General features: G+C 42.6%; 1 protein-coding gene across 4 annotated transcripts in view; it reads right to left on the reverse strand.

Annotated features, from left to right (window-relative positions):
• The window catches only part of CLIC5 (CLIC family member 5), a 91,744-nt gene that overhangs the window by 54,276 nt on the left and 18,115 nt on the right, over nucleotides 1-19,353 (reverse strand). Inside the window, exon 1 of one of the 4 annotated variants that reach the window (XM_086745994.1) lies at nucleotides 15,856-16,208. The exons of the other annotated variants lie outside the window; for them this stretch is intronic. Coding sequence (XP_086602120.1) covers nucleotides 15,856-15,918 — 63 coding nt within the window. The 5' untranslated portion in view covers nucleotides 15,919-16,208. Of the gene's footprint in view, nucleotides 1-15,855; nucleotides 16,209-19,353 lie in introns of those variants that run through there. 4 annotated transcript variants of the gene reach the window in all.

Below are 19,353 nucleotides of genomic sequence, written 5' to 3' on the forward strand. Positions count from 1 at the left end.
GTGATCCTTTCCTGATCTGCAACGTCTTATAAATACTGTTCGGCACTCTTACAAACAAGTTACTTCTCACAGATTTTTCCTCTCTCAAGTTAAACAAAATATAGGCACAAAATCTCATCTGCACCTTCTTCCTATTGTCAGTTCTACAGGAAAATGTTCACTAAAATTTGTCCCTACAGTTTAACCTGAACACTCAGGTTTAGGCTGACAGAGCTGGATATTTAAAGTAGTGCAAGTGGGACATTATACTTCCTATGCTTCGGACCTAGATTTCATTTTAGATGGATTAGACAGAGATTTCATGCTATCAGTCCACACTCTTTCTAACCTTCTACACCACTTCTATATATTCCAGTTTTAGATTTTGTATTTTATAAAAAATATTATATAATTTCTATTTATTATATATTATATTATCTCTTTTATATTCTATATGTTTGTTATATTATTTATTTCATATTTACACTTTGCTGTGCAATCTGTTAACAGGCATGGTTAATCTGTTTCCCAGCACAGTTAATCAATTATAATTCACACTTTCTGGTGCTATACTCTTAGGTCATTTGGCCTAACCATCATATCTAGAGAAGGGTTGAATCTCATCCTGCTTTATTTTAAGAAGTTTCTCTGGTAGCTTTTTCTTTATCCCACACTCCTGCTCACAGGAGGCAGCAATTTGCCTTTTGCAGGCTGTTGGAGAGCTGTTAGCCTGAATAACTGCAATCTGCAGAATGCCATTTGAACTCCATACGCCAAGCACTCGCTGAAAAAAAAGCTTACTGGAACATCCGAGCTCATGAGGTAATTGAGAAACTAGCATTTCTGAATATTTTGTATACATTTGTGTACAGTTAGGCCCAGTTCAGTCAAGTACCTGAATAAACTCAGAAGAATTAGCTGGTTTTTAATGTTTACTTATAACTCTCTCTGAACAGAGGGTTTGTTTATTATTGTGAAGCGCCAAGTGCACAGGTGATTCTTGAAAAATAATAAATATAGAGAAATCCTACAAATTCACACTTTGAATGAATAGCCAAACATCAGTCAATACAAAAATGCTCTGAGAGACAGCAGGGCAGGACGTGATTACTACTAACTGCACTCCAGCTCAAAGGTCCTGGATATGGCTTTAAATAAATATAGTAAATGAATAAATAAGTTTTAATAAATAAAATATTAAAATGGTTTTTAAAATACATTTTTAAAAAATAAATCCTTGGTGCCCAGTGTGGAAGAGTTGCCCAGGGTCTAATTATGAAAAACCCCTCTTGCTGCAACCAGGCGCTGCCACACGTGCAGATGGGACTGGGAGCAGTGGCCAAGGTCAGAGGGGAAAGGCTTTTCCTTCCCCTGGAGAAGAAAATCGCCATTTCAAGGTTTGTCTCTTTGTCAGGGGAGTGGGACAGCGCTTCCTCCGAGCTCCCCTCCTGGTCACGTTCTTCCCAGGCTCTCCAAGGTTGGACCTGGCTAGCTGTCTACAATCAGCACTTTTAAAAATTATTATTATTCTTGCAGAATCATCTCTTTTGAGATAAACATTGAATCACCAGGCCATCTGGCAGAAATTATGCTCAGCCCAGTAAGAGGATGAGATGTCTCCATAGACACATATCGTAGGTCTGCTGGTTTCAGCATACCAGGATGGGCAGGTAGATACTTCCCAATCTGAAACAAGTCTTTCCATATGTATGTTCAAATGCCTTTATCATGGAATGAATAGTGAGAAGTAAGACTTATGGGGTGTTCAGATAAATACGTACTTGGAGATGAACTAAACCTCAAAAGATTACATTCATGTAATTCCTCTGAGGAAATCCTTGTGGGTCTATCTTGGGGTAGGGTGAGGGCTTAATACAGAAGAAGCAACAGATCATTTTGAACCTCAAACAAGACCCAACTTTAAAACAGGACCTAGAGGTAAACTGGGTCAGATTTAGTAACATTAAAAAGAAAATAAAACCAAAAATTTGAAGTTAGAGCATCTCAGTGCAAGAAAGGGCAACTCAGTAAATCAAGGTAAAAATACCATTCCTTGCCAAACTGCATGTGTGAGTCAACAGTCAGAGAAGAAAAGAAAATTAAAAATATACAAACGTCAGTGGAAGTTTGAAAAAAAGCTTAATAACTGTCCTGGTTTTGTGAAGGGGATTGCGGGGGGGTGGGGGGGCTATAGTGGCAGCTTCTGCAGGAGAATGCTAGAAGTTTCCCATTTGTCCAGTGGACCCAGCCAGGTCTACAGCGGACCCACTGCTGGCCAGGGCTGAGCCAATTGGTGACAGTGATAACACCTCTGTGATAACGTATTTAAGAAGGAGGAAAAAAAAAAAAAAGCAGCAGCAGCAGCAGGGGCAGAGAGGGGGAGGCGTGGGCCTTGCGGCCCTCACCTTCTGGCCTCCCGCCGGGCGGCTGACTGGGCCCGACTCAGCCCGGCCCATGGTGGAGCAGGTTGTCCCCCTGCAGCCCATGGAGACCCACAGAGGGGCAAAGATCCCTCTGAAGCCTGTGGAGGACCCCATGCTGGGACAGCTGGATGCCTGAAGGAGGCTGTGGCCGGTGGAGGGCCCGCTGGGGCAGCCATTCCACAGGGACTGCACCCCATGGAAGAGATGGCCCACGCCAGAGCAGTTTCACAAAGGACTGCAGCCCATGGGAGGGACCCCACGATGGAGCAGGGGAGGAATGTGAGTTCTTCCCCCGACGATGAAGCAGCGGCGTGAAACACCATGTGATGAACTGACCACGACCCCCATTCCCTCTTCCCCCCTGTGCCGCTCAGGGGGGGAAGAAGGTAAAGATAATTGAACATAAAGTTAAGCCCGGGAAGAGGGAGGGGTGGGAGGGAAATTGGTTTTGTTCTCTCCTATTATCCTGCTTTGGTTTTATTAATAATAAATTGAAATAGTTTTTCCCAAGTCGAGTCTGTTTTGCCTGTAGTAGTAACTTTAAGGATCTCTCCCTGTCCTTATCTCAAACCTCAAGCTTTTTGTTGTAATATCTCTCCTTCATTCCCTCAGAGGGCAGGGAGAGTGAGCGAGAGACTGCACAGCTTGGTCCCAAGCAGGGCTAAACTATGACAATAACAAAGGGGTTTGGAGCACTGGATCCTGTTGGCATGTCCTAAACATTTAAAAGAACTAGGCACAGAAAAACAACTAAAACTGTCACTCTGAGAGATCCTATAACCTGCAAGAATATTCCATGATTCAAACCCTCTTCATCCAGGAAGAGCTTCTAAAAAAATACTATAAATAAAGTAAACAAACCGAACAGGTCTCCCGTTGCACACTGAATCAGCAGCAGCGGCTCATCACAAAACACAGGGCAGTGAAAGAAAATAATTTCCTCCCATGATATGCATTTGTATCTGTTTGAAGCTGCCCATTCAGCAGCTAAAAGCAAAAGGAAAGCAGTAACACAGCGTGCCTGTTGACCCACACAAATTGAATCACAATCTAGAAAAACACTGGCAACAATAGCGATGATCCATCGGGGCCGGTTTCTCTGAATTCCACTTGTTTCGGACAATACACAGGTACGGACGCGCACTAGCACCCAAAAAACAACAGCTACATGCGGTGGGTCCCAAGGTTCAGGATGTTTATTTGGGTATTAAAATGCCATGGGGAGGACGAGCTTGGGAATTGATACAGAGAAGCACCTGCCTGACCTGAGAATTCATTCAATTCAGCATTTTGTGAGGAGTTAAACCACAATGTTTGAGTAGCTTTTACAGTCATTTGTCTATGTAAAGAGAAAAGAAGTAATGCAATTTTAGCTGGACAAGCTATCAGACTACACAGATATGAAAATGCACGTTGGTGCAAATGTTTCATAGGAAATGAAGCCAAGGCACAGGGATGTAGCGTGACTTAGGCAATGACAGACAGAAAGGGAGCTCAGCTCTCATATCTCCCAATTTAGCTCTTCCTTCATCTCAGCCAGAAGGCCTGACCCATTCCCACACAGCATTCAGAGTCCTGGCCAAGCCAGCTTCTGCTCTGGCAAATACTTCCAAAGTCTGGCCCTTGCAAATCCAGACAAAGATAAGCACTCACATATTTAACCACCACCTGAACTAATCGCATCCCAGTATCACACCCAGGACACCAAGAGATATTTTAAGACACACAAGAAGCATCAGAACGTCCTTTCTAACAAACTGCCTTCTAACAAATTTGTGCTACCTTTCAGATACAGGGAAATCAAATATTTCTTCTATGCTTGAACCACCCTTTTCTGGTTTGCCAAGACATTCCGCATTGCGATGCCTTCCTGGTTTGTAGATTTTATGGCTTGTTTATTCCTTGTGTGACTCTACACTACACGTGTTTCATTCTGAAACAGAAAAAGAAAGGGCATGACTGCTTTGGTGGTTCGTTCCAATGGTTCATCACCTCTACAGTTACTATTAATTTTATTTCTAACTTGACTATATCTAACCTTAACTAACTATTAATACGTCTTGTTATACTTGTTAGCACTATACTGAAAAGCCCCCTACACATACATTTAATATTGCAGTCAAGTGACCTTTGGTCTTCCTTAAGTGAGAAAGACTGCCTTAAGGATGGCAATCTGAATTATTTTTTAAGCCTTAAAATTATTAATCTCTATATCTTTTCCAATGTCATAGCACATGTTAGCTCTGTGGGTATTTCAAATAGCCAGCCAAAAGATAATCTAAACCTTGACCCCTCCCTATGAACAGCAAAGGAAAAAAAATTAAAAGCATAGTATGACTAGTATAATTTGTGTATTTATGATTGGAATATTTACTGTGAATTACTAAGCAGGTGTGGCACGTGAACACTGAATCAGTGGTACTAAGTGTGCAAAAAATCAAAAGACACAAGAGCTACACCTAAGGGACGGAGCGCAGGACTGGAGTGGGGTTCTTGCTGGACCTCCTTGCGTAAGGCCACCGCTTCTCAGCTTTCTGCTGACCATGACTGTGAAGTGCTTCAGAATTGCTCTAAAAAGGCCTCTGTATTTTTTGTCTCAGGGACTGGGTTTTGCAAAGAGAACAATGTTCACGGATGGCTACCAAAGCATGGAGCAACCTGCACAGCCTGCTTTGTAGAACTGGGATCTCAGTATGCTTAAGAGGTAACAGAATCCAGGAAAATTATGTATCTTCTATTTTCACCTTGTGTTTTATCTCTAATTATTAAAAAAAAAAGAGCAACTGTTGAACATTTAAAACCTATGCTATATTTTCTGAACTGCAGACAGTTGTGGAGCTTACCTGTTTGAGCTGGAGCATGCATCTCCATCTCATCATACTTCGAACTCCACTGCTAGCCTGCAGCAGCACACACTCTTTGGAGGTGATTAGCCTTTTTCCAAACAGTAAAGCATTACATTTACATGTCTTTATCAGCAGCAGAAGTTAGGAAATTTTATATCTGCTTTGGCATCTTTGTGGTTAACAGAAAGGGAAACTAAAGCAATACCTAAACCAAGCAAACTTCCTTCTGTGTGCAAACTCCATTCACAGTATTGTGAACAGGTATTAACACCTGAAAGATTGGTGAATGAAGAACTGAGTCATGACCTTTTTTTCTTAGTCCAGAGGAAACCAACAAATGCAAGAGAAGCAACAAAAACAGGCAGGAAATGGCTTTTTTACAGCCTGACTTTCAGGAGGGAAAAAAAATTACGATTCCCATATACAAACTTGGCAAGTTTTGAATGTGTGAAATTCAAGCTTTATAGCATTTGAAGTAAATTAAAATCAGCTTCAGCCGTGAATATTAGGTTTTGAACTTTCTTATTACATTTTGCATCAAGCACATACAGGTGAATGACATGGGCTTTTGTCACCTGCTCTGTACACAAAACCGGTGACTATCAAGAATGAAGATTTAGAAGAGCAAACTGTCATGATCTGGGCCACTTCATCCTTAATATAGTGTCATCTATGCCAAGGTAGCTATAGCAGGGATAGGTTCGACTCCTACTGTCCTACAGAGGCATTAATAAGTCATTACAACACAACCCTCCTGAAATAAGTTTCAATTAGTGCTTTATCTCAGTTTTATGCAGAGTTGCCAGAAATACAGATAAAGGAGCTGTTTCAACATCTTTTGGTGATCAGGTACACAAGAAAAAAACTGGAGAAGCACCTGACCTCCAGATATACAATATGTCTTAGGCAGAAGTTGAACCAGGGTACCCTGGGGACCAACATAGAAACCATGGAGATTAGGACACTGGTATAAATTTATAGAATCATAGAATCATAGAATGATTAGAGTTGGAAGGGACCTTCAAGGGCCATCTAGTCCAACCTCCCTGCAAGGAGCAGGGACATCCCTGACTAGATCAGGTTGCTCAGAGCCCCGTCCAACCTGGCCTTGAACGTTTCCAGGGATGGGGCATCCACCACCTCTCTGGGCAACCTGTTCCAGTGTTCTACCACCCTCTGTGTAAAAATTTTTCTCCTAATATCCAATCTAAATCTACCTCCCTCTGTTTTAAAACCATCACCCCTTGTCCTATCACAACAGGCCCTACTGAACAGCCTCTCCCCAGTCTGAGAGTCTGAAAGCAGAAAAAAAACAGATAAACTGAGAAAGAAGATACTACAGAAGATACAAGACCCTGAGAAGTAAAAAGGAGGGCAGGAAAGAGCGGACAGGGTGCCAGCAGAAAGGAGCCAGCAGCTCAACTGCTGTGGGAGGCAGCTCAAACCAAGCTCTGCATTGTGCCGCTACCTGGCCAGGCACAGCGCGGTGCTAACGCGGCTGCACAAACTGCGCTGGAGCTACCTCGTGTCCAGACACTTAATAAAGCACCCAACAGCCTGTACTTGAGAGCAGCCAAATGTCCAGTTTCCTCTGGTTTGATTTGGTTTATGTCCAGGAAATCAAGATTTTCAATATACTTTGTGAGGACACAGTTCTACATCAGAGACCTGATCCCATCATACATTTCTCTTCTAAGTGGAGATGAGGACGCCGTGCTGGGGATAAGAATGAAGAATGTTCCCCACTCCCACAATGAGTCCACATCTGGTGCAGAAGGACTGGTATCAGCATTTCATCAAGGTGAGGAGAGTCTGAATAACTGCCTAAGGTCAATGAAGCAGGCAGAAGAGCAAAAAAGTAAATAAAGCCTCTGAAGAACCTGGATGGTAACCGAGCAATATTACTGAGCTTAACATGTTGCAGAATTTGCATGGCAAGACCTTTTCATATTTTGATTAGAGCTCAATTAAAAAAAAAAAAACAACAAACAAACAGAGTTTCCACCTGATGGGAGCTGTGGCTGTTGCTCTGTATTAAGATAAAGAGCTGAAACACTGATTGGAAAGTCAAAAATACATTGATTTGGATTTTGACAAGACTTGCGACCATTTTAACATGTCTGAACCTTGCTATGATGGGTTACAGAATGGTATCTCAGGTGCTTCGTATCCCAGTCTCTTTTCTGAGCACATCTTCTCTTATGCTACTGCAACCACGCAATTTCTGCGGTGCACCAGAACACCACATATAAAGGGTAAAACCATAAACATTCTAAAATACAAGTTTTGAAATTATTATTGAGAGAGACAGAATAATACACATTCGCAAAGAATCATTTAATTTAACAGAGTCAGAGAAAACATCCTATGGACCTGTTCTACATTTCTGTGTGAATTTGCAATCAAGTTGCGTAGCAAACAGCAATGTCACGCTGTAAAAGTAATCAGTTACAGAAAGTTCTACCCTTAGGTACTATTAAATAAAATTACTGGCTTTGGATCTTCAAAACACAACTGAACACATTTTGAATTATTTTTGTTCCACTGTAATAATTTCCAACTCTTAAGACTAATATATAAAAAAAATCATGCTAGGAATACATGACGCTGATTAAACTCATCGGACCTACAAAAAAAAATCAAAGATTTTTTTCAGTCATAGCTCCAGATGGACATATATAACATTCTTATCTCATCTGGATGAGTTTTACTGCATGTCTGCAATGCAGAAGTGCAAACAAATGGAGAGAGCAAGGGGCAAGGAAGGAAAGGGTATAAGCATCTATTTTGGACTTCGTCAGCATTAAACTTTATTGTGTCAAACAAACCACTTGAAGCTATTTTCAAAGTACCTACTACAGCACTTTAGGTACCCGCTCTGATTTCCTAGTTCACGTAAGATTTATAGATTTGAATACAGTATGAACCCAGCACAAAACCAAACCCTTCCAACTCATTCTCCCTATGACTTTGAGTCAGTCTTTGCTGAAAAAAAAAAAACCTAAATATAATTGAAATCTTCTTTTATTCATGTATAAATCTAACAGACAAACTCACAGCCCTTTTACATTTGACTCTATTAAAAAAGAGTGATTTGAAAAATCTTCTCCCAGAGTTCTTATCTGCAAAATGGAAATATTAGTTTTTTCGTTACCTCTTTGCAGCATTGCTGGCCTTTGCTGGTACCTGCTGGTACCTGCCAGATTTTGAAGAACTGGGTGTCATACAAGCACTAAGTACTACGGTTGCTGTAACAATCAATACGTTATCCTAAACAATCCTTACACAGCCTTCCATCACAATATATTTGACAAAGCCAGCTGAACTAATGCTAACATTTAACTTTGGAGCACAGGCAGACGCACTTCCCACCGGCTCTCTTGGAAAGGGTCCCTGTGTATTTTTGGGATGCTATGTCAGACGATCTCTGTGACATTTGCTGTTCTGGAATAGCCACAGCAGAGCCATGTATTGCCGATAAAAGTTTCCTGGGGACACTTACTGGAGCTTCACTGTTGTCGCTGAATCATGACACAACAACCTGTAAGCCTGACGAGAAGCGTGCTGCCAGAGATGGAAATGAGCGCTCTGCAGCTAAATATAGAGCTCCCAAAGCGTGCTGATGGCTGTTTCTAACTACAAGCAATAGTAATTATGAATATCACCAGTTCTTTATGGTAGAATTAAAATGCTGATTTCACTATGCAGCTCAGAAAAGCTGGAATAAAGGAAGGAGTTAGTAGGTGGAGTTTAAACAAGATCTCAAATATACTTAAGCTGGCCTAACTCTGCTGCCACTGAGCTCATCAGGACAAACCTCACTGGCTTTTATAGCCATGGGATACAACCCATCCTGAATGTTTCTGAAGTCTTATCCATTCAAATTATGGATCAAATTTATAAAGGCACTTAAAGAAATAATAAAATCTATGCATACTCAAAAAAAGCATTTGAATATAGAATGATAGAATCTTAGAATAATTAGGGTTGGAAGGGACCTTCAAAGCCCATCCAGTCCAACCCCCCTGCAAGGTGCAGGGACATCTTCAACCAGATCAGGTTGCTCACAGCCCTGGCCAACCTGGCCTTGAATGTTTCCAGGGATGGGGCTTCCACCACCTCTCTGGGCAACGTGTGCCAGTGTTCCACCACCCTCAGTGTAAAAAAAAATTTCTTAATATCTAATCTGAATCTTCCTCCCTCTATTTTAAAACCCATTACCCCTTGTTTTATTACAACAGGCCTTGTTGAAGAGTTTTTCCCCATCTTTCCTGTTTCATTTTAATCAGATGTTCTGAACACAAATAACATACATATTGATGTCATTAAGTTCACTAAAAAGCAAGTAGTTGCAGCCATTTATATGAGGAAAAAAAAACCCAAACCATGGCAGATAAGGGTGTTGGCTGGGAGAGAGCTAATTTTCTTCCCAGTAGTTGCTGTGTTTTGGTTTTAGTACAGGATTTGGCATGTGAAGAATGTTGATAATACACTGATGTTTCTAAGAGATCAAGGGCTTTTTTTAGCTTCCCGGGTTTTGCTGATGTACAGGTTCATGAAGCTGGGAGGGGTACAGGCAGTAGAGCTGACCCAAACTGGCCAAAGGAACTATTCCATGCCATAAACATCATGCTTATTATATAAGGGGGGGTTGGCCAGTGTGCATCTTGCTCTCTCGCTTGCTCTCTCTGCTCAGGATCGTTCTGGAATCGCTCTTGGTTCCATTCTGTGATCACTGCTTGGGATGACCTATATCAATTTTTGGGTCTTTGGGTGTGAGAAATCGTGCATCATTCATTTTGTATATTTTATTATTCATATATTTTGTTATTATAATTATTAATCAATATAGTATTATTATTATTAGCTCTTCCTTTCCTATCCTAGTAAACTGTTTTTATCTCAATCTACAAGTTTTCCTTCCTTTCTGATTCTCCCGCCATCCCACCCGGGAGGGATGACAGTGAGCAAGCGGATGCGTGGTAGTTAGTTGCAAGGTGGGGTTAACCTATGGCAAGGGTCATTCACCTTCAGCCATAGACTAATAATTAGATCATGAACTTAGACAGAAGGAGACATAGCTGAAAATCCCTCCCTAACTCGAGCTCCAGTTTCCCAATTAATCCTAAAAGCATTCCAGCCTATGTCCAAGGTGGCAGGGATAGTGATTATATCCCTGCCAAGTCCTTTATAAATTTAGCCTGCTTAAACTATTCACTGCCTGTCTCTAATATTCCCACCAATGAGGCACTTGCCCTGATGCAAAACAAGATCTGCAAATGCTCAGAAAGAAAACAGACACGCAGACATACAGACTCTGGGTTGTATAACTCAGGCTAAAGCTTCTGTAAAGTATTGGCTTTCTTCATCACAAGCAACTTGTAATTTTAAAACATTTGCTAGGCAGCTATTTGTTAATTTATTGAATTATTTTCTTTTAACAACGTAAGATTAAAGCAAAATTAGATCTTGCTGAGATGGATGTTTTCCCCTTGACTTTTATTTTTATTATTTTATTGAAAATGCTTAATAAAAAGACCAGAGAAGTAACTGTCAGATTAGGCAGCATTTCCCCAATTTAACTTAATCTGTAGTGGGTTTCTATTAAGATGCTTGTTTAAACATTATAATTCAAATTTAGAAGCCCAGACTCTCTTCTTGTGCTCATTTTGTACACATATAAACTCCATGGGCTTCAACAGAGTCACTCCTGTTTTGAAAAGATCTGAGCACGATAAGAACCGAGCCAGAATTACACTGAAACACCTGAGTCCCCCTGCTTATGAAACACGTTTATAGATATTTAAACAAACCTAGTAAAACTATTTTCCTCCCACTATGTATGCTGGTGTCCGGAATACCAGTAAACCTTGCAAATTTGGTAACCTTAATACCCATACACAAGGCCAGTAGATTAAAAGGGGACTTTGCCTGCTGATCATGCATCGCTTCACCAAAAGAAGTTTGGAAGAGATACGAACCACGGTGTCCACCATCTGTTTCACAGCTCCAAATGGATGAAAAATGCAAGGTCCATAATAAAATGCCGTGCTCATGCCACTTGCAAGGTGACAGCTGAAAAACATCAGAGACTACACGCACTGCATGTGTCTGCTTCGTAGGCCGGCTGTGCCTCTCTCTAAATGTGAAAGGCTTGGTCAACCTCATGACCAAGTATCAAAAAAAAATGTTATTGGTGGTCTTGGAGCATCAGATAGGTTGAACCAGAGGTTTCAGTATCATTATTCTTCCTTGTGCTTTTCTCTAGGATTTCCTTTTTGCCTAGAAAGTTTTGCTGAACATAGGAATGATTTTGTAAGGAAGCCAAAAGCTGAGTTATAATACCCAGTAAAATACCCACACTTCTCAAGAAACAGAAATTAACTTTGCGGCTTCCAGATCTGATTGCGATTTCCACTCATCATCAAAACACTTCTTGAGGGCAGCCTACAAATCAAATCCATTACAGGGTCTCTATTGTTGTCATAGGTTAAAAGGTTCCTGTCAAGTTCTTCCAGTTTGTGAAGCCATTATTGGTTTTGATAACCCCGAATTTCGAAACTGAAATAAGTTTTCCTATCAGAGTGACTCTCTTACCTTAAAACCACAAAAGCCTTAATAATGGAGAATTAATGTTTGTACCAGGCGTAACATTTTTATCTTCCTTTAAAGATGCATCACAGCAGTTCACCAAAATTCAAAACAGGGTTAGTCAGAAATAACCTTTCAGCAGAGATAACTTTTTCTAAAAAAAAAATTCAGAAAATGCACAAAAAAAAAATCCCAGAATGCATGAAAATCTTGCACCTCTTTGGGATAATTTCTGGGATAATTGTGTCCAAAGGAGAGGAGAAGGGCAGCTACACCCTCCTGAGACCAGCAGCTCCTGGGCTTTTGATGGAGCACACTCCGTCAGCAGGATGACTGCTTTGTCCTGGACAGCCAGGCTCTCTGACCAACTGATTCATTCAGGGACAGTGGGTTTGGTGCCAAATGTTGCCATGAACATATCCAGAATGTTACTCAACACCGCAACGACGACGCCTTGCAGAAATGACCGTCTGCCAGCTCACTACTCATTCTCCTACTGCCATGATGATACTACTGTCTTTTGATTGTCAGAAATATGGATTGGCATATATCTTGTTACAGAGCGTTTCTAAAGCAGTAAGATTTTTAAGATTAAATGTACTTTGGACCATTTGTGAGGTTTATTTGTTTTCTAGACTGCACTCATCCTGACCAATGCAAATAGACAGTTGTACTCCCAAGATGTATTTGTATCGTGCTTTGTTCTCCATGTTTACAAGGTATCTCCCTTCAAATTAACTTTCTAGATATTAGGCACTACTCTAATTCTGAAATGCAAGGAATGTACAGCCAAACACTTGTTTCCACTGCAAACAAAAAGAAACCATAGCAGTTCTGTGATCCTCCCGTATGTATTTTAACAGTCTGTATGTAAGAAGAGCATCATTTCAGTTTAATGATTATGTTCAAGTATACAGGTGCCAGAAAAAGCCAAATATACCTTCCATCAGGGTGTCATTTATACAGAAGCACTTTGTTCCTCCAGCACACAAAGAATTAAAATTAACCTGAGCTGCAGCATGCTGGGTTAAGCACCGAGCAAGCGCTACCTCCGAATGCTCGCTTCCCCAAAGCTGCTGCCAGCCTCTCACGCTGCCGCGTTATCAAGCCTTTTTTTTCGGGCAGCCCCTTCCAATTCCTTGTCAAACAAGTTTAGAGAGGGAATTGCTGCTGGAGAGCGTCTGTGTTCACAAAAGGCCTGCTTACACAAACTGCAGACCTGATTAAGGTGGCCCCATCTCCGCGGTGGACCTCACCGCTCCTCAGCTCTGCCCGACCTCACCGTCAGTCCACTGGTGTCCTGCCCCAGATTTGGGGGGAGTTACTCAAGCATCTTGCAAGAACAAGCACTCATTCAGAAAAAAAAAAAAAAAACAAAACAGAAACTTCTGACAGATCCAGGTAAGAACCAGGTGTGATAACCGCGCAACCTGGCTGTGCCGCGGCCGTTCAGCGAGCTGTGCCCCGGCCTACCCGCACAGCTCAGGAGATATCCAACCTGCATTAGGTTACAGCACGGCTCTTTCGTTGACAATCATCTCTACTTGTCTTTCTAAGGCTCCTGCTCTCCTGGCTGTTAAATAGAAAAGGGAAATAGAGCAATTGTGTAACACCTTTCTTTTTTTAACCTGAGACAGAGACTGCTTTTATCAGAGACTTTATGGCTGATGAAAAACAGCCTGTTCTGGTTTATTTGTGCTTGTGGAAGATACAGTTTTCTTCAGGCCACGTCTACTGCCCTACATTTTTCTCATCGGTCTCTGCGTTTTCTGCCGGTGTGCACATTCAAGGATGCAGGGCAGAACTTTTTTCCTGGAGTAAAGCATTAGTTCCACAAAAATCAAATTATGCAATACTCATTGACCATAACATCCCCTGGTATTAGAACTTGCCTCAAGTGGGGACCAGGATATTTAGATTTGCCACTTGTCCCAGCATCTCATACTCATCCAGAAGTTGCCACCTTTCTATTCTTCTTTCCAGTCTTAAAACAGACAGAGCAAGTGCCTTCTCCTTTGCAGATTCTCTCCTGGATCAGCCTTCCTGTTTATTTCCCCTCATTAATATGCTGTTCTTCTAAATTTCATGCTCCAGCAAAGTTTTCTCCTGCTCCTATTTCTCTTTTATGCTCCTATTTTTTATGACTTTTAGCTCATCTCTTGTTTGGATGTTCCTCTCTTTTTTATTTTCAACTTCTGAGCAGTATAATTTAATATTCTGGTTACATGCTTTACTATACAACTTTTTAGACTTTTAATTATATTAATGGTACCTTTCCAAAACATCAAGAATGGCAGTTTTTCAACCCTAATGGAAAGTCTCCAGGAAGACACCAATTAATTCTTTTGCTCCGGCTCTGCAAATCATGAGTTTTACGCGAGAGTCTCTGCGCAGTTCTGTAATATGCATTATGCAGGAAGTCACATTATTAAAAATGTTCTTTCTGGAGTTGCAAATCTTCAGGTGATAGCATGGCTCAACCGAATGCAGTGCAAATGTTTTCCAGTAACTTACGGATCCAGAACTTCAATCTGAGCAATGACCTTCACTTTAACAGCTGATGCAGTAAAGAACCATATATCACAAACACACGTATCAGCCCCAATAAAATAGTGTGGGCACTAAAACAAATCACTCGTTAAAGGTTTGCATTCCAGAATACATTTGTGATGACAGAGTGCCAAAAAATCCCACTAACTCATTTTCTAGCCCACAAACATCTCCGTTTTAAACTCACTTTGGGAGGAACAACTTGTAGAGGAAAGGTATCAGGATGTACGGATCCATGTGGGTCCCTTTTAATACATTAAGCTCTACTGGGCAGTTATGAACCAGGAATTCTTGTAAAATCAGTTTAGTAGGGAAAAAGAACTCGTTGCTGGCTCAGTCAGAAAGGCTGCACCTGAACTGACTGGTTTTGGAAGATGCACGCGGAGGCCATGTGTACGCATCATGGATGTGGCTGACATTTCAACTTACAGCCCAAAATATCCGTCAGGGAGTACAAAGCAATTACCTACCCTCAGCCTGACAGAAGGGAGGGGCGGGAATTTGCTTTCCCAATCATTCAGCACTCTGTTTGCAAAGGGCCTGATGTACCTCCCACACATTAATAATAATCCTATTGATTTACAGGGATGGTTTAGGCTCCAAGAGGGCAAACACCTGCATTTTCTACAGGCATAGTGGATTTCAGCCTTGACATAAACAGAGGCTTTGAAACATGCTCTGAATATCAAAAAACCTGAGCTCTTCCCTGGGACAGAGTTTGCATGAAGTTTGCTATTCATAAGGTTGTATGTGTAATGGGTTTGAACCATGCCGCTGATTTTAATGGTGAGATTTTAATCGCTCAAGACCAACAAATGCACCCAACTTTAAATACTCTGAAATCCTACCATATAACAGGTGTACTTATTTTTTCTATATTTTCATTGAATCAGTTTCTGTTCTCAAGTTACCCTTGTATAAAATCAGAATGAGCTTCAGATGGAGGAAACTGAGAGTAAAAACTGATCCAGTTTTCATTTTCTCAGAGAAAAAAATAAAAGTATTGCAGGAAATAATTAGAAGACTGACAGTTTATCTCAATCCTTTCTGTTTTATAATCCGTGAGTGGTTTAGACCTGGCAGCCTCTGCCAAGGTACCAAATCATTGTACCCCTCAACTCTTCGTGCTCTCTTCCCAAAAATGGAGAAGGAAATCAGGATTCCTAGCGAAAAACCTGGCAGTCTAAAGTTAGGACACAGCACATTGCAGGCAGCAGGCTAATAATAACAGGACAAACTCACAAGGAGAGAAATAACAATAAATTAAAGGAACTCTGACTCTCCCTCCACACCATTACCTAATCCTAATGTCACGAAGAAGAAAGCAGTGCGAACGTGTGTGCAAGAGATAACGGGCTGTCAAAGCATCGCTTCCGCTCGGCGCCAGAAAATTAAAGTTTGATTATTCAGTAGAAGCCGAGCCGATCCAAGAGTCACACCAGTGTCCGCTTTGCGGTGCGGCTTACCTTGACAAAGAGCTCAATTTCAGGGTCCTTTCCTTCCCCATTGGCAGGAACAGAGTCTGTCATTTTTCACCCCCACCAGCTGATCTCCTGCTATGCAGTGGCAAAAGGAGGTTTCAGCTGCACAGCGGGCAGCTTTCCCTTCCCAACAGCTCTCACAAAGCTCTTAAAACATCATTTGTCACGATAAAGCTCGAAACCCGTGGAGGAAAAAAAGTTTGCAGCTTCATAAATGAATAACAATCATTAAAACAGGGCAGGCAGCAGAGCAGCGGTCCCTGTTACGCCGGTGTAGTTCTTCAGAGCAACAAGTGCTGCCGTGCGCCGGTACGGTATCCTCATCTGTCAGAGCTGCAGTTCGCACCGCCTGCCTAAAATAGCCCAGGGCATAAAAAAAAGAGGGTGGGGTTAACTCACAGGGGAGGAGACAAGCTCCTGGTACCTACGGCAGGATCAGTCTCTGAGCAAGTTGTTCCGCTCTTCCCCATTTTCAACATTGCTGTTGCTCCCTCCCTTGTTCTACGTCCGGGAGCACCAGTGGCAGGGGAAGAGGGAAGGTCTGCAGCAGGCTGGTTTCGTTGCTTTAAGCAACAGTGATGTTTTTTCCTTCTTCCTTTTTCTTTCCTGAAGGTCGTGCGTCCTGCTTCTAGCTGTTCAAAATCCTAATATCGTTATTGCTACAAGCGGGAAGGATAAAAGAGCCTGGTTTCTTCATCCTGTTGTGTGGGCGTGAGGGGTGCATGGAAAAGCGAGCTCCACCTCGGCAAAAACCCCTGTGTGTGGTACGAAGTGGTGGAGAAGCCAAAACTGAACCCTCCTCAGTGAGGAAAGCACCACAGGAGGAACAGGAATGGGTTTACGCGGGAGAACGAAGAGCTAGAAAATAAAATATTTGAGTGCCATAGCTATTCCTTTGTGTGTCCCCTGGAGTGCTGGTTGTAGGGAGGGGACAGGAAAGTGATGATACGCTGGGGAAGGAAACGTACGGAAGAAAACTCAAGGGCCTTGGCCTGCTATTGACACACCGCTGTCACCCATCCTCCCTCCCTTCGCCCTGCACTCCTTGCATGACTCAGGTCACCACGCAGCAACCCCAAGCGAGAGGTGGCACACAACAGAAAGGCCTGACGCAGCTAAAAGGCGTGGAGGAAGGGAGCGCTGGCATGGGAGAGGAGGGCGGACAAAGGCGAAGGAGGTGAGTGGGACCTCCTCCTCACTGCCGGCAATGCCTGCAGGGACTCCGCTCCCGCCAGCACTTGGAAAGCCCCTTCCTGCACCTCCGCTCCTGTTTTGGGATCGCTGCAGCTCCGGCTGGCAGGCTGTTGGCAGCTCGCGCTGCCAGACACGAGTGGTTTTACCCTGTCCTCCTGACACCGACAGGCCCGTGGGTATGGTTTTGATATGACCCAACCCTCGCCTTTCCTGAAAGTGCTCTTAGCTGTGCGCTTTCGCGACGATCCTTAATTCCCTCCCGTGACCTCCAGGCGTCTGACTCGGGTCCAGAGCAGCGGCAGCCAACACCTCCACGGCTCCTTGGGTAAGCTCTACGGGAATTTCCCACAACAGCTGCTTCGTGCGCGCTCCACGAAGCGCCGCAATGGTTAATAAGAAAATCCCATTACGCTGTCGCAACTGTAATTATAACATAATCAACATTATAATTAGTGTAAAAGTGTGCTTATGGTTTTTAGATCTAATTAGCACTCATTCAAATAACTGGAAGGTTAACTATAAGAGAATTAAGTGTTATTACTCCTTTGATTTCAAATTTTTACATGTAATTTTTAGACTAGGTACATTAATTACCAAACATTTACAGTATAATTATTCTTAGGCCTACAGGCAAACTTCCAAGGGCACGGGCTAAGTGTACTTACATGTAGCAAAAAGAATCATCGCCTCGTAATTATATATTACAGTTACAAAAGTCTGCCAAAAACATAAGTACAGTCACCGTATCGCTAAAATGCATCCCTAAATAATATATTATCAACTATATAATTATAAGCTTTGTTTTTGCTGAAAAGTTGTTTTGCTTGAGCACCTCATGCAACGAGGTAAACTCCCTGGAAACACTGGGAAGTGGGGCATCTTGACTGAGGCAACCTGTAGCTCCAGCCTCACTGGAAACACTGTCTTCATATAGGGAAGAGCTTTGGACAATTTATATCACAGGAGCCTATATATCAGCTCCGGAAGAGAAAATACTGCCAGCTACGAGAACGGTGAGGTAACGCCACTAATGCGAAACCAAAATGTTCAAATAAAATCAACGTTCATGGTATCAGCACTTACAAGACGCGATGCGTGTGACCTATTTAGGTGTCTATTTTAGAATGAAAAAATGTGCCCTAGAAGTGCCTGCTTTTTTCCACTGGTAATAAAGGGAGCCCAGGGTAACAAGCTCAGATAAATACATCACAATGGTCAGACAAATCCTGCTGCAATTAGTAAGTAACAGAAATCTGTGGCTTTAGTGCCTGGTTTCCATGCACATGTCATCTCTCACTGCTGAAGCTGTGCAAGCCTTGCGCTTCCGAAAGTTAAACTCTAGATGTAGCAATTTCGGTAGAGACTCAATGTGTCAAAATATTTAAATCTTTCCTTCCCAATTACTGTCTGGGTTTAGTGGTGTATTATAATTAGTTTGCAAGACGAAGATTATTGTGCTGAGGCTCAGCAAAGCAGAAGGGAAACGGTGCAATACAGAGAAAGGGAGCGAAGACGCCCTGAAGCGGTTTCCATTTTGACCTAGATACTGCAGGAATGGGCCAGACTCCATCTGGTTCAAGATGCTTCTGGGCAGCTGTGTCCCTCGAAGGTCCCTTCCCCAGTCACTTTCACCCATGAGGCCATCACCTTAGAATCATAGGATCAGAATGGTTTGGGTTGGAAGGGACCTTTAAAGGTCATCCAGTCCAACCCCCCTGCAAGGAGCAGGGACATCTCCAACCAGATCAGGGTGCTCAGAGCCCCGGCCAACCTGCCCTGGAATGTTTCCAGGGATGGGGCATCCACCACCTCTCTGGGCAACCTGTGCCAGTGTTCCACCACCCTCATTGGAAAAAAAATTTTCCCTATATCAAGTCTGAATCTGCTTCCTTCTATTTTGAAACCATTGCCCCATGTCCTGTCACAACAGGCCGTGCTGAAGGAGTTTCTCCCCATCTTTCCTCTAGGCCCCCTTTAGGTACTGGAAGGCTGCTATGAGGTCTCCTGGGAGCCTTCTCTTCTCCAGGCTGAACAGCCCCAGCTCTCTCAGCCTGTCCTCACAGGAGAGGTGCTCCAGCCCTCTGGTCATCTTTGTGGCCTCCTCTGGACTCACTCCAACAGGTCCATGTCCTTCTTATGTTGAGGGCTCCAGAGGTGGATGCAGATGGGGTCATCCCCTGGCCCAGGACTCAATATGGGGTGCTCAGGCGCTACAGAAGCTGTAATGTGAATACCACACATCTGGTATTCCAGCTGTGCTTTTTGGTATCCACAGAGAGAACAACCCAC

This window comes from Chlamydotis macqueenii, chromosome 3 (genome assembly GCF_036417535.1).
Source record: "Chlamydotis macqueenii isolate bChlMac1 chromosome 3, bChlMac1.mat, whole genome shotgun sequence".
Taxonomy (NCBI): Eukaryota; Metazoa; Chordata; class Aves; order Otidiformes; family Otididae; genus Chlamydotis; species Chlamydotis macqueenii.